The sequence below is a fragment of the Erpetoichthys calabaricus genome, chromosome 9 (genome assembly GCF_900747795.2).
Source record: "Erpetoichthys calabaricus chromosome 9, fErpCal1.3, whole genome shotgun sequence".
NCBI classification, from domain to species: domain Eukaryota; kingdom Metazoa; phylum Chordata; class Cladistia; order Polypteriformes; family Polypteridae; genus Erpetoichthys; species Erpetoichthys calabaricus.
In genome coordinates this window covers 46,750,400-46,762,898 of record NC_041402.2, presented here as the reverse complement: position 1 = coordinate 46,762,898, position 12,499 = coordinate 46,750,400, and the positions used below count along the sequence as shown (strand labels likewise).

General features: G+C 36.4%; 1 protein-coding gene across 2 annotated transcripts in view; it reads left to right on the top strand.

Annotated features, from left to right (window-relative positions):
• Positions 1–12,499, top strand: part of calb2a (calbindin 2a) — a 99,173-nt gene that overhangs the window by 86,033 nt on the left and 641 nt on the right. For both annotated transcript variants that reach the window (XM_051931654.1, XM_028808889.2), the window contains exons 6-10: positions 3,737–3,814; positions 6,345–6,400; positions 6,501–6,540; positions 7,191–7,244; positions 9,295–9,366. In XM_051931654.1, the coding sequence (XP_051787614.1) occupies positions 3,737–3,814; positions 6,345–6,400; positions 6,501–6,540; positions 7,191–7,244; positions 9,295–9,366 (300 nt within the window). The remainder of the gene's footprint in view (positions 1–3,736; positions 3,815–6,344; positions 6,401–6,500; positions 6,541–7,190; positions 7,245–9,294; positions 9,367–12,499) is intronic.

Sequence of the window (12,499 nt, the reverse complement as noted above, 5' to 3'; positions counted from 1 at the left end):
CAAAAACTGTGCGCAGCCATGTTTTATATGTGGGACATGATGACACAATCCATCATGTTGCCTCAAAGGGCAATGGCATAACAGCCATAAATAACATGACCATGTTAATATGCCAGAACAGTGGCAACCACCCAAAACAGAAAACAAAATAAACAAAAAGAAATAAAAGTGCAAGAATTATGACAATAGCACAAATAGACTTCTAGAATTCAAAAAGCTAAAATCCTGACCACTTGTGAGATTTGTGCTTAACACTTTGTGACTTTTATTTGTTTTTTCCTGTCACAATTCAAAACCTTAGCAACTAAGCAATATGTTTTGTATAACTTAGATCGTTCCTCCCCCAAACTATGCGACTCTTCAATTCCACCCGGGGGGGGGTAAACGTTAACATTATACAAAGTTATTGTCTGTTTTTACCTGCATTATTATCAATCTTTAACTTAATATTGTTTTTTGTATCAGTATGCTGCTGCTGGAGTATGTGAATTTCCCCTTGGGATTAATAAAGTATCTATCTATCTATCTATCTATCTATCTATCTATCTATCTATCTATCTATCTATCTATCATGTAAAAACACTAGATGGTGAGAGCTCTAATACACTCAAACATCTGTCAGTTTGACTTATTTTGATGGTTGTAAAACTGGCAATGAGTGAACATTTATGCATTTTCAGCAGAAATATTAAACTCAAATTAAATGGTACAAGGTCTATTCCATTCTAACATTACCTGTCATCTCAGGAAAGTTTAATGAAGATTTGTTACAAAAAAAAAATTGTAAGAATAACTAAAGCTTGGGAAGTCTGTAGGGTTTTCAGCACAGTAAAATTGATCCCCTGACCTGAACAGGAACATCACAAAACATGGAAATGCCACTTTTTAAAGATTCCTTAACATTTTGTTTGTTTAAGCAGATTTCTAATCAGACACGCAGTATGTGAACCTGTGAAAATGACAGCCATATTAGACAATGGATCCTTGACCTGGTTCAGAGGAGATGTAGATTTCTGTGAGTGGCTAGGCTGAATCGATGAATTCCTAGGTGTCAGTTCCTGGTTTCTAGCACTTACTACTTCTAGACATTTGTTCCAAGGTCCAGTAAGTGATAGTCACAGGTTTCATTAGTGGTAGACAAAGCTACAGGAAATGTTAAACTGATTGATGTTAAAGGCTTTAGAGTCACATAATATTTTGAAGCCCAGGAGATCCACAAAAATTCAAGAAGTTATCAGGGCAAGCTGAAGGTCTGGAATTAAATGGCAACTTAAGTCATAGCAGACAAAAGCTCTACGAGAGTGAGGCAAGGGCCTTAGAGGAATGTAGTGAAAGAATAGTTTAGCTCAGGTCATGCTAAATTAATTACACTGCTTCATTTCAGTTTCTAACTGAATATAAAGAGAATCCCCCACCTCTACACCCCACCCTTAAGTTTAAACATGTACAGTAATCCCTCGCTATATCGCGCCTCGCCTTTCACGGCTTCACTTTATCGCGGATTTTATATGTAAGCATATTTAAATAAATATCACGGATTTTTTGCTGGTTCGCGGATTTCTGCGGATAATGGGTCTTTTAGTTTCTGGTACATGCTTCCTCAGTTGGTTTGCCCAGTTGATTTCATACAAGGGACGCTATTGGCAGATGGCTGAGAAGCTACCCAACTTACTTTTCTTTCTCTCTCTCTCTTGCACTGACATTCTCTGATCCTGACATAGGGGGATTGAGCAGGGGGGCTGTTCGCACACCTAGACGATAGGGACGCTCATCTAAAAATGCTGAAAGGTTATCTTCACGTTGCTCCCTTCTGTGCAGCTGCTTCGTGAAGCGACATGCTGCAAGGTGCTTCGCATACTTAAAAGCTCGAAGGTCACATATTGATTTTTGATTGTTTGTGTTTCTCTGTATCTCTCTCTCTTTCTCTGCTCCCGACAGAGGGGGTGTGAGCTGCTGCCTTCAACAGCTTTGTGCGGCGGTGCTTCGCATACTTAAAAGCCAAACAGCCCTATTGATTTGTTTGCTTTTCTCTCTCTTTCTGACATTCTCTGATCCTGACGCGCACTCCTTTGAAGAGGAAGATATGTTTGCATTCTTTTAATTGTGAGACGGAACTGTCATCTCTGTCTTGTCATGGAGCACAGTTTAAACTTTTGAAAAAGAGACAAATGTTTGTTTGCAGTGTTTGAATAAAGTTCCTGTCTCTCTACAACCTCCTGTGTTTCTGTGCAAATCTGTGACCCAAGCATGACAATATAAAAATAACCATATAAACATATGGTTTCTACTTTGCGGATTTTCACCTTTCGCGGGGGGTTCTGGAACGCAACCCCCGCGATGGAGGAGGGATTACTGTACATCCTTTGTGGTATCAGGATTATTAAAAATTTGGATTTGTGCAATGGGCCCACCAAGAATACATTTATGAGTAATCCAAGCTTCTGGAGCACCTCAAAAAAGTTACCTGTGTAATAAACAAGACAGAAACCATCAAAGAGTATAATTGGATAATCCTTTCAGAAAAAGAAAACACGGGTAAGTGCGAAAAGGTCTTCTCAGACCCGAGTCTTATTTGGCAGCCTTCCCAAGATGGCAGTTTTCCGGTCACATGGAAGTCAGGCAGGAAGCAGCATGTCCAGATGGACGGACACTGAAATTCACCATTGGTGAAGGAGAGCTGTCAATGTTCTGACCTGAAGAGGGAGGAAAAGAGAGAATGTTATCACACAGCACCAACCCTTGGCCAGTCACCAAAGCCAGTCTCCTATGCGCATGTGTGTGACACCTGCTTGAGGTGATTCACAAATTCTGTTTCTGACAGGCAGTAAAAGATTTTAATATCTTGTAAATAAACGGGATATTGCATGTTTGTTTACATGCTGGAAAGAAAACGTTATGTATCATTACGCAATGAGCAGTGTGGAGCTAAAAGTGACATTGTATGAAAAAAATGAGGGAGCTGTTGCCACTTTTGAGAACTGAACATTACACAGAAAGAATAAAAGAAAATGCTTAAAGTAGAGAAGTTATGTTTAAGATGTGTAAAAAGTGATGTCTTTATTAACCGAGTACAAGAAGCTGAGGTAACTTTTCACGTTTATGTCACAACGATCTTGAAACAGCTTTACTTTAGACAAACTAGGTTAATATGACTTGACGTGCTATTCTAGGCCGAACGGCATCTTCTTGTCATTAGGCAGTAACGACTCTTTGAAATGTAACAAGCTGAGAAGTTGAAGCATTTAAAACAGTGTACTTCTGAATGTGCCACATCACTTCTAGATCTCCAACTTTACATTCACGTTTGCACTCCACTTGAACAGGAAAATGAATCTTTAGATTTTCTTACAATTGCATTGGAAGAAGATTGTGTGACTTGCATGATCATGACAAAATTTGGATTTTAACTGGTTAAATCAAATTCACTTCCTTGAGCATTAGATAATACTGCCTATCTCTAAAACATATTGTCCTGACAGAAACAGAGAGTGTGAACAGGCAATCAACACATTCTAGCAAATTAGCAAAACAGATTCCTTCTTACAGAGACATTGCCCTGTAAATCCTGAGGTGTCTTACACAAAGACACAGATTAAAGCCATCATGCCCTATCCTCAGGACCCATATTCATCTCTAATGCACTCTACAGCAAAATATAAATGTTACTGCCTCTGGGGATGTTTGACAGGGCAAAACTGCTTTGTGACTAATACTAACACAAGATTTTCCTTTGTAGGGATTCTTGTCGGACTTGTTAAAGAGAGCCAACAGGCATTATGATGATCAGAAGCTCCACGAATATACACAGACAATTGTGAGTAGCTTCCCAGAAATGTTTAGTATGCTTACTTTATTCATGTTTCTTTAGCTGTTTGAATGCATAAATTAAAGAAAAAAAAAGATCGGACTGTAAAAAGTATTTCATACACTGTCTTTGTATAATAATCATTTGAAGAAACCACATGAAGAAGAACACAAAGATCTTCTATACTTTCAAAAGTTCACTGTCTTGATTTATCGTAATGAAATACATGAACAATACAAAACATAAATCCAGACTAGACTAAATGAGATACTAACATTTAAAGAAATTACGGTCTGTTTCCTATGTTGTAAAATATTGATACAAATTGACAATATGTTAAAAAGACAAGTGAAGAGATAAGTGATACACATTATCATCACCATTAAACTAGGACCTCCCATTTTTATTTAACAAAAGAAATTTTTATGTAATCGGCAGACACTTTTACCCAACGGAACTTACTAGGTCAAAACCGATTACAATTGTTCACATGCGTTTTCACAATAGCAGCACAGGCAGTTCAAGTGATTTTTCTCAGGGTCACACAGTGAATTAGAGTCATGGATAGAAATGGTAAGGATGTGGTATAAGGTGCAATGGCCTGGCCCCCAGGCCACATTACTAGGTTGTGTAACAGGCAACTACAATCATAAATGCTGACCACTGCCCACACTTCATTCTTGAACTGATTTCTTAGTGAGTTGCATGGTTATTGTGATCAAACTACATGAACATACTCTGACATGCTTTTATTTTAACCTGATGCCATTTTGCTTCTCAGAAAGGCTGCTGTTTAAGACATATTCTCAACTCCTGAGCCTAGCAACCATTCTTTCTGCTTCATTTGCACTGAATGCTTCATTATTTTTGTTTTGTCCATGTGTTCAGCAGGGAGCACATTGTCACTTGGAATATATTTTGTAAGAGCTACAGCCATTTCAAAACTGAAGTGCCCTGGACAGACATATTGAAATTAGGATATGTGACACTAAAGTAAAGACGCACTTAGTTTGCTTACACTCCCAAATACAAACACCTAAAAGCAAACCATTGGAACAGCAAAAGATCTTAGTGGGATTTTTAATGTTCATCTGTATCTCCTTTAGAGAAGCAGGAGCTTGTCACGATTGCTCTTAGTGTAGACAGCAGCAGGATAATTCTGTTTATCTTTTGTGATTTTGGCCTAAGCATATCAAAAAAAGACCCGAATACTACAAAGGCAAGAATGAGGCCTACACTCTCCAAAAAGGCTTGAGGCCTGCAAAATCAACAAAAAAGAGTAAGGGAATGTAAAAAGATCCATGTCCCAAAATAACAAAGCCTGTAAACAGAGTTTATTTAAATGAATTAAACTATTTCAAAAAGTTACAAAAGTTCAAAAAGGTACCAAAAACTTGAATAATTCAAAAACAATAAAACAACACCAAAGTGGAAGTAGAAAAAAATTGCAACACTTTTTATGTTAAATTTACGAGAAACGTTCAAAAAGTTTCCACACTGTTAAATTTCCATTGGAAATGGTGAAGGTGGAAGTAGTAATTGGGCATTAAAAAGTTTGTACAATGCTGGGAAAATTGCACCGCAAACAAAGTGCAATTGTAGAATCTATGTGATCTATGTAGAAAAGTGATGTATTTTGTTTTTGAAATCTTTCTTATGAGCAAAAAAATATGCTACTGTGGCTGTCTGTTTATCTGTTCAGGATTTTAAATCACCTGTAGCTCACAAACCGTTTGACCTATTGACCTATTTGGTACACATATGCTACGTGACCTCTACTGTCCGCTTTCAGGGTGATGATTTTTTTACTTTTTATTTTTTATTTTATTTAATTGTAGAATCAACTTTTGGCAGCGGCCAGCAGGGCGGCTGTGCGGTGCACGCATAAGGACGCCATTCTCATCCCTACCACCTTTGCAGTCACTTCCTCTACCTCTTCATATTTTAAATCATTCTTGAGGCAGATTGAACACTTAAGTGCCAGCTTAAGTGAAAAATTAAAGAAAACGTACTAAGTAAAGTAATTGCAACACAAACACTGACTTAATCAGATTTAACGCGAAAAGATGCTGACGGAAGAAGAGAAGCGGGCTGCTAGAGTGGAAAAAACAAGAACTGCTCAGTAAGTAGCAAGCACATCAACCTCTGAGCAAAACAAATACTAAACATCAGAGAAAGAGTATGAAAACTATAAGTCAAGTGTATTCACTGTGCATTATCGTGCAGTCCACCATTACTGGTGCATAATAAATAGAAACTTTTTGAATGCCCTCATACATAATCCTAGATACAAAAGCAAAGGGTCAGCAGATTACTTAAGGCATGCTGTGTGTACCCTTAAATGGACCTCAAGCAATGCTACATTAGGGGGTCCTACAGATGTTATGCTGAATCTTTCCAATGCAACTGTTATTTTAAAGTTGTGTAAAATTATAAGATGTTGCAGTTAAACACTTGAGGTAATGGGAGAAAGAATCCGTTAATTTTAGAAATGTGTTTTTTACAATTTTATTAATGTTCTTGTTTAACAATCTCACAGCTTAAAATGTTTGATACAAATGGAGATGGAAAGCTTTGTCTGTCAGAAATGGCCAGGTGAGTACAACGATCAGTCATTGGCTTGAAAATGTGGAAAATGACAACTCATTTATCCAAAAAGAATTATATGTCTCATCCTGCCCTAATATCTTTGCAGATTATTACCTGTCCAAGAAAACTTTTTACTTAAATTCAAGGTAAGCAAATGAAATGAGACATGGCCATCTAAAAGTGAGTTACATGCTGTTCTCTGATGCTCATATTTAATTTGTGTATCATTGTCTTTGTTGATGTACTTTTTAAAGTATGTTGAAGGAATAAGACATATTGATATGAGTGCAAAATGAAAAATAAATAAGTGCAAGATAATGCCAGACAGGAAATTAATTTCTATTTATAGTGCATTCACCAGTCACTTGTTTTTGATTTGCCATTTAAAGTTGACATATAGAAATCTCGCAGTACTCAGGGAGACACCAGTAATAACTGGGAACTGCTTTCAAACTAATCAGTTATCCAGGGGGCTTAAGGGACATTATGCTTTGCATGGGAGTTCTCCCCAGTGGGCAATTTTTTTTGAATTATGGAACATTTATTTTTGAAATACCAGCGTATTGTGGAGAGCTGATAGAGGGCAAGCACTGGGAGTCGGGTTGTAAATATATTGGTATTTAAATGTGTCCCCAGCAGATTCAAACAATAATATCTGGGACTGGAAATTACAAAATACAATCCTTTTCATTATTTTGTAAAGGTAACTGTTTAACTATAATAATTTTTTTTAATATACAAAGACAGAATCTGTTTCTGTGAACTAAAAGTCCATATGCATTTTTTTTTGTTATAGGAGGTCAAGTTAACTGCAGGACAATTTAATGCAATTTTTACTTTCTATGATAAGGTAAGTCTTCTTTGACCATTTAATTAGTACTCTTTTACTTTTTGACTTTTCTTTAACCAAAACGATTGAATGTAGTAATTATATGATATAGCAGAATGTACAGAACATATCATATAATTAATGTGTACAATCAGCTCAGTTAATGCACACACATTTTAACTCTATGTTCTTGTCATTGAAATCAATTGTGGACAATGGGGGAAGCAAAAACACAAAAGGAACTAGGGAAAATCTATATATCAGGAAAAATAGACAAACCTAATAAATAAAGAGTTGTAAATATAGACAGAGGATAAGTGAAGCTATGGGAGTACCACTCTGGTAAAGCCCTATTTAATAAATTCAAATGCAATAGTGTTGATGACTTCAGCCATGGTTCAGATATCAGGAGGACCTTTCTGGAAGGGTGATACCTCAAGGCCTTGAGAGGAAATGCAGCCAGATATCTTCATCTGATGCCATTCAGTACTGCAAATAAAAAGGGACAGGCAGTTAACTATAGTGCCTCTGCTGATTTGGGGTGGAACTACTTTCCTTACCAGAGCCTTGACAGTGTTTCCAGTGTGTATATGCATGACAGTGTTTATTCACATCCACATATAATATTCTAACAAATTGAGAAAAAATACAAATATCAGTAGAAAATACACCAGCAAACAATAAAAGATGCAAATATAGACCAACACAGGGAATAGGAGGCAACAGCATGGAAGAATAATTATGAGAAGTTACGGCTTGCTTTATTTTATTTCCTAGAATTTATCTAAAGTCAATTATTGTCTTGATGAAGGGGGTTAGGACCCAAAACACATAGTCTGAAGTCTGGTTTCCATGCTTGTGCCTTCTTTTTCTGCAAGGATTTGAGAAACTTTCCATAGCTGGTGTCAGAAGTAGATGATTACTAGGTGGTTCTATCACACTTAGCCCTGCTTTTCTCTTCGTTCTGAACCTTATTTGACACCACATCACACCCCTTAAACTTCTGTTGTTTGTGGATGAGATTTTTAAAGGACATATTTCTTGTGTTCTTATTTTTTGATAGAGTTTTAAATTTGAGTGTGATTATGCACTGCAATTATATTTATTCACAGTATTTTTCCTCATATATTGATCTGATTTATGGTATTCTCCGTTTCCTTTTGTGTTTTTGCTTCATTTTTTTTGGATGGTTATTTATCTCAATGGGATAATGGGAGCCAAGACTGTCCTAACATCATTGAGTGAGGAACCAGTACAGTCTCATTTAAATACACCTGTAAAAAATAATATAAAATGAGAAAATAAAGTCTTGGGGCTCCAGCATGGATACCCCATTTATTTGCCGGAGTTAGGGATGGAAACAGTAAGTGTCACTGCAAGGACTTGACTGCCACAAGATTAGAGGGTCAAATGACAATGACTTCCTGTGACTCCGGTCAGATCAGAAGGAGCTGGGCAGAAGGGAGGCCATTGCTTCATTTAGTCATATCCTACTGGCGTATGGTCAGCTGAACTGTGGGAAGAGGCAGGAAGCACATCATCAGCTATTACCACAAACATGGAAACAATCGTAAAAGGCAGCTATGTACAACACACCGATTCACTTAGCATGCACACTTATGGGATGTGGAAACTACGGGAAACCACAAATTTGTTTCACCTTCTTTTTCCTTTTTCTTATTGTGAGGATATCATTTGGTTAGTAGTGCTGTGAATTCAACCCTATAGGTTTTCTTGTATTTTTGTTTTTTAGTGTATTTTATTGTAATTTTATTTTACTTTTACAGTTTAAATATTGCATCTGTGCATTTTTCCAAGCCAGCATTCTCTAGAACAAGATCTATAATATTGATTATACCAGTGCTTTTGAACACTCCTGGCAGAAATGTATCAGCACACTTTAGTGACGTTATTTTATGTCACTGTTACACCGATCTTAACAATATACAAAATAGGACAAAGGAAAGGGTGCAATAAAAGCACAAGGATTTACTGAAGTTTGTGAAGTTTTTGTTTTAAATAAATAACATGAAGGGTCTTTTACATTAAATACTTTTTTCCTTTTGGTTAGGATGGCAATGGCTACATTGATGAGCAAGAACTGGATGCACTACTTAAAGATATGTATGAGAAGAACAATAAGGTAGGCCAGCGTGTGAATTAGATGAAGTGGGCCTGAGAATGTTTTGTCATTTTTCTTGTGTGATTGTCTAAACTTAAGTATTCTACAAGCAAGAATGGGCAGAAAGATTAAGTACACTATTTTACGATTGTAGGGTTTACAAAACACTTACAAATTTTAAAGATTATTAAACATGAGGATCAAAAAGACCAATGGTTGCCTCAAAAGAGGAAACACAAAAATAACCACAATCTTAAGCAATAGTGAGAAGATTGAAAAAAAAGAGAAATAAAAACTAAACCTTTTTCAAAATGCAATATTTCCCACTACATGAGGGAAAGATAATACCTCAGCAAAAAGGAGCAGCATTTAAAGGAAAGAACACCTTACCAAATGGTATGTACAGTTTCAGATCTATTATGCGTTGAGATTGTGTGGCAGCTGGAGGCACAAGGATACATTGTGTGAGTACAGGGAAGAGTGGACCCCACTAAATATCAACAAATTCAGGAGTATGTCAGACAATCAGGCAGGAAATTGAAGCTAAAAAGGATGACTTTTACAACAAGGCAACGACCCAAAATACACTTCAAAATCTACTGTGAAGTACCTCAAGGAGAACAAGTGAAGGTTTTGAAATAGCTCTCGCAGTCCCCTGACTTGAACGTCATTTATAATCTGTGGGTAGATCTTAAATGTGTTATGAAGTCTCAGCAGCCTAAGAATATCTCACTGCTGGAAGCAAGTTGCAAGGAAGAATACTAAAAATGTCCAAAACAAGAAATCAGAGACTCATAGCTGGCTGCAAAGAATGTTTATAAGCTGTAATTTTTGCCAAAGGAGGTGTTGCTAAGTACTACTAGGTACTGGCTCTATATAAATAAAATGTATTATTATTGTTACTGAGTGCGGTGCCCAAATGACAAATGCCCTTTTGAAAATGTCACATTTACTCTTTCATTTTGTGCACATTTTTTTTGTTCACAAAATAAATCATAATTGTACATTAATGTTTTCATTGAAACGTCATTGTTTTAGTCCTTTGTGGTTGCAGTTGTATTTACTATTTTTTTTCTTCAGATGTCAAGAGAACCTATAATTTGGCCAGGGCTGCCTAAACTTTTCACGAATTGGAACCTCCAATGCCTAACTTAGAATCAAAGAAAAATAAGAGCAACACAAGTAGCACTTGACAAATCAATCTCCAGAAAAAAGTGACAAGCCAGAATCTTAAAGCCACAAAAGCATGGAGAAAAAACACACTGTTAACAAGAAACAAGAAGCAATTCAGTTCTTTGTTATACAACTGCAAAACTCTTGGCAGCCAACCTTATTCAAACAAATCCAGAAACTTAACGTAGTGACATTTGTGTGCTTTTGGGGAGCAGAGGGCATTTAGAAAATGACCACAAGCTACAACGATACAACACTACAGAAAAAATATCACAGATCATAAAACGGGTTTTAAAGTAAAGAAACATTAAGAAAAATCTCCAACAAGCAATGAATCTGACTTATATGATCTTGGTACTCTTTCAGTTTTCATTGTTATTGTTAAGTGGGCCTCATAGGGCATGTGTTTGCTTTTTCTGTGGCATTCCCAGAGATGTTAGATAGATAAGTCAAATCAAATTGTGCATATGTAGTGTTTAGCGTGTATTTGTGTGCTGGTATGTACACAAATACATTAATGTATTCAAATAGCATTTGTGACATTGAACATGAACTGCAGGACTATAGGGGTCACCTAGACCCTGACTACTTTTTAGCTTGTTGTTATATTTTACATAACCTATCAAACAACAGTAATAGTGCTGGGAAGTGATTGTTGTTTTCTGTTGGTTAAGCATGCAAGTAAGAACTTTATTATATTCAGTGCATGTGATAATATATCTGACCTGAACTAATTACACTTCTTTACGTGTTTTGTCAAATCACAGCCTTGGGTTTTTGAAAGAGGCAGTGCCTTCCTGTGGTTACCAAACAACAGTCACTTTCTGTGGCGTGCTGTGTGCACACATAAGTTAAAAAAAACGCAAATTATACCACAGTCCCAAGCCCAGATAAATGGGGAGGATTGGACATCAGGAAAGGCATAAAAATCATGCCAGAGCATCTCCTGGAGATGTCTAGTAAAAGAAAATAGCATTCCCATATAAAATTGGGAAAAGCTTCAGAAGAAGTAGACACAGGAAACTAAATTAAATGCTATAAACAAGTCTATAGGGCATGGTGAGTTGTTGAGAAAAGTAGAGACAAAAAAATGATGGGGGATAGCATGTTTGAGTGAGTAAAATGAAATAGAAACTTTACTGATTCTTCTTGGTAGGCATTTACTCCGGTCTTTAATTTGATCAGATAGTTCTGATTTTAGCCACTGATCCTGATATAAAATGTTATGTTTACAAAGTGAGACCCAGAAAAGAGACGTAGTCAAGAAACTGGAAAGGTCAATACCATAAAAAATCAAAGGGACAGTCACCTAAACTGAAATGAAAGCCAGAAAATGTGCAAGGATTCACAACCAGGAAAAAAACTTTTTGAAAAATTGCTTTTAAACATGAGACAAGAGAAACATATCAAATGCTAGCCTTTCAACCCCTCGCTTTGTAACATTCAGGGTCATGACCTCTGAGGACCTGACCCTAACAATCATAGGATGCATCCTAATGACGGATACTCAAAATGGCGATGTCCATAATAAATAAACATGTCAGCGAAAATGGTCCAAATGAATTTATAACTATTAAATTTCATTTTGTAGCAAAAAAAGCTACTTAAAGAAATTAATTCTGGGATGTTAAAATACCTTAATAGGACAGGCATATAGTAAAAATGGCAGAAAATAAATTTGCAAAAAAAATTAAACAATTGAGATCTGATATCACATAGCACTTTTAAGTAAGCTTCCATTGATTGACTTATAATAATTTTAATAACATTAGTGAATAATATATTTGGTGCTCTCTACTATAGTGGAACATACAGTACAACAGCAACCTCTGTGTATTGCCACCCTAAATGTCCCACCCTCCATAACTGATGTTTTTGTGACCCATAATATTTAGTACTAACTTTTGAAAGTAAAATACTTAAGCTTGACTGTCACTTTAGAGCGTAAGGCAATTAATAAGTAAGAGGCAATGACAGATGA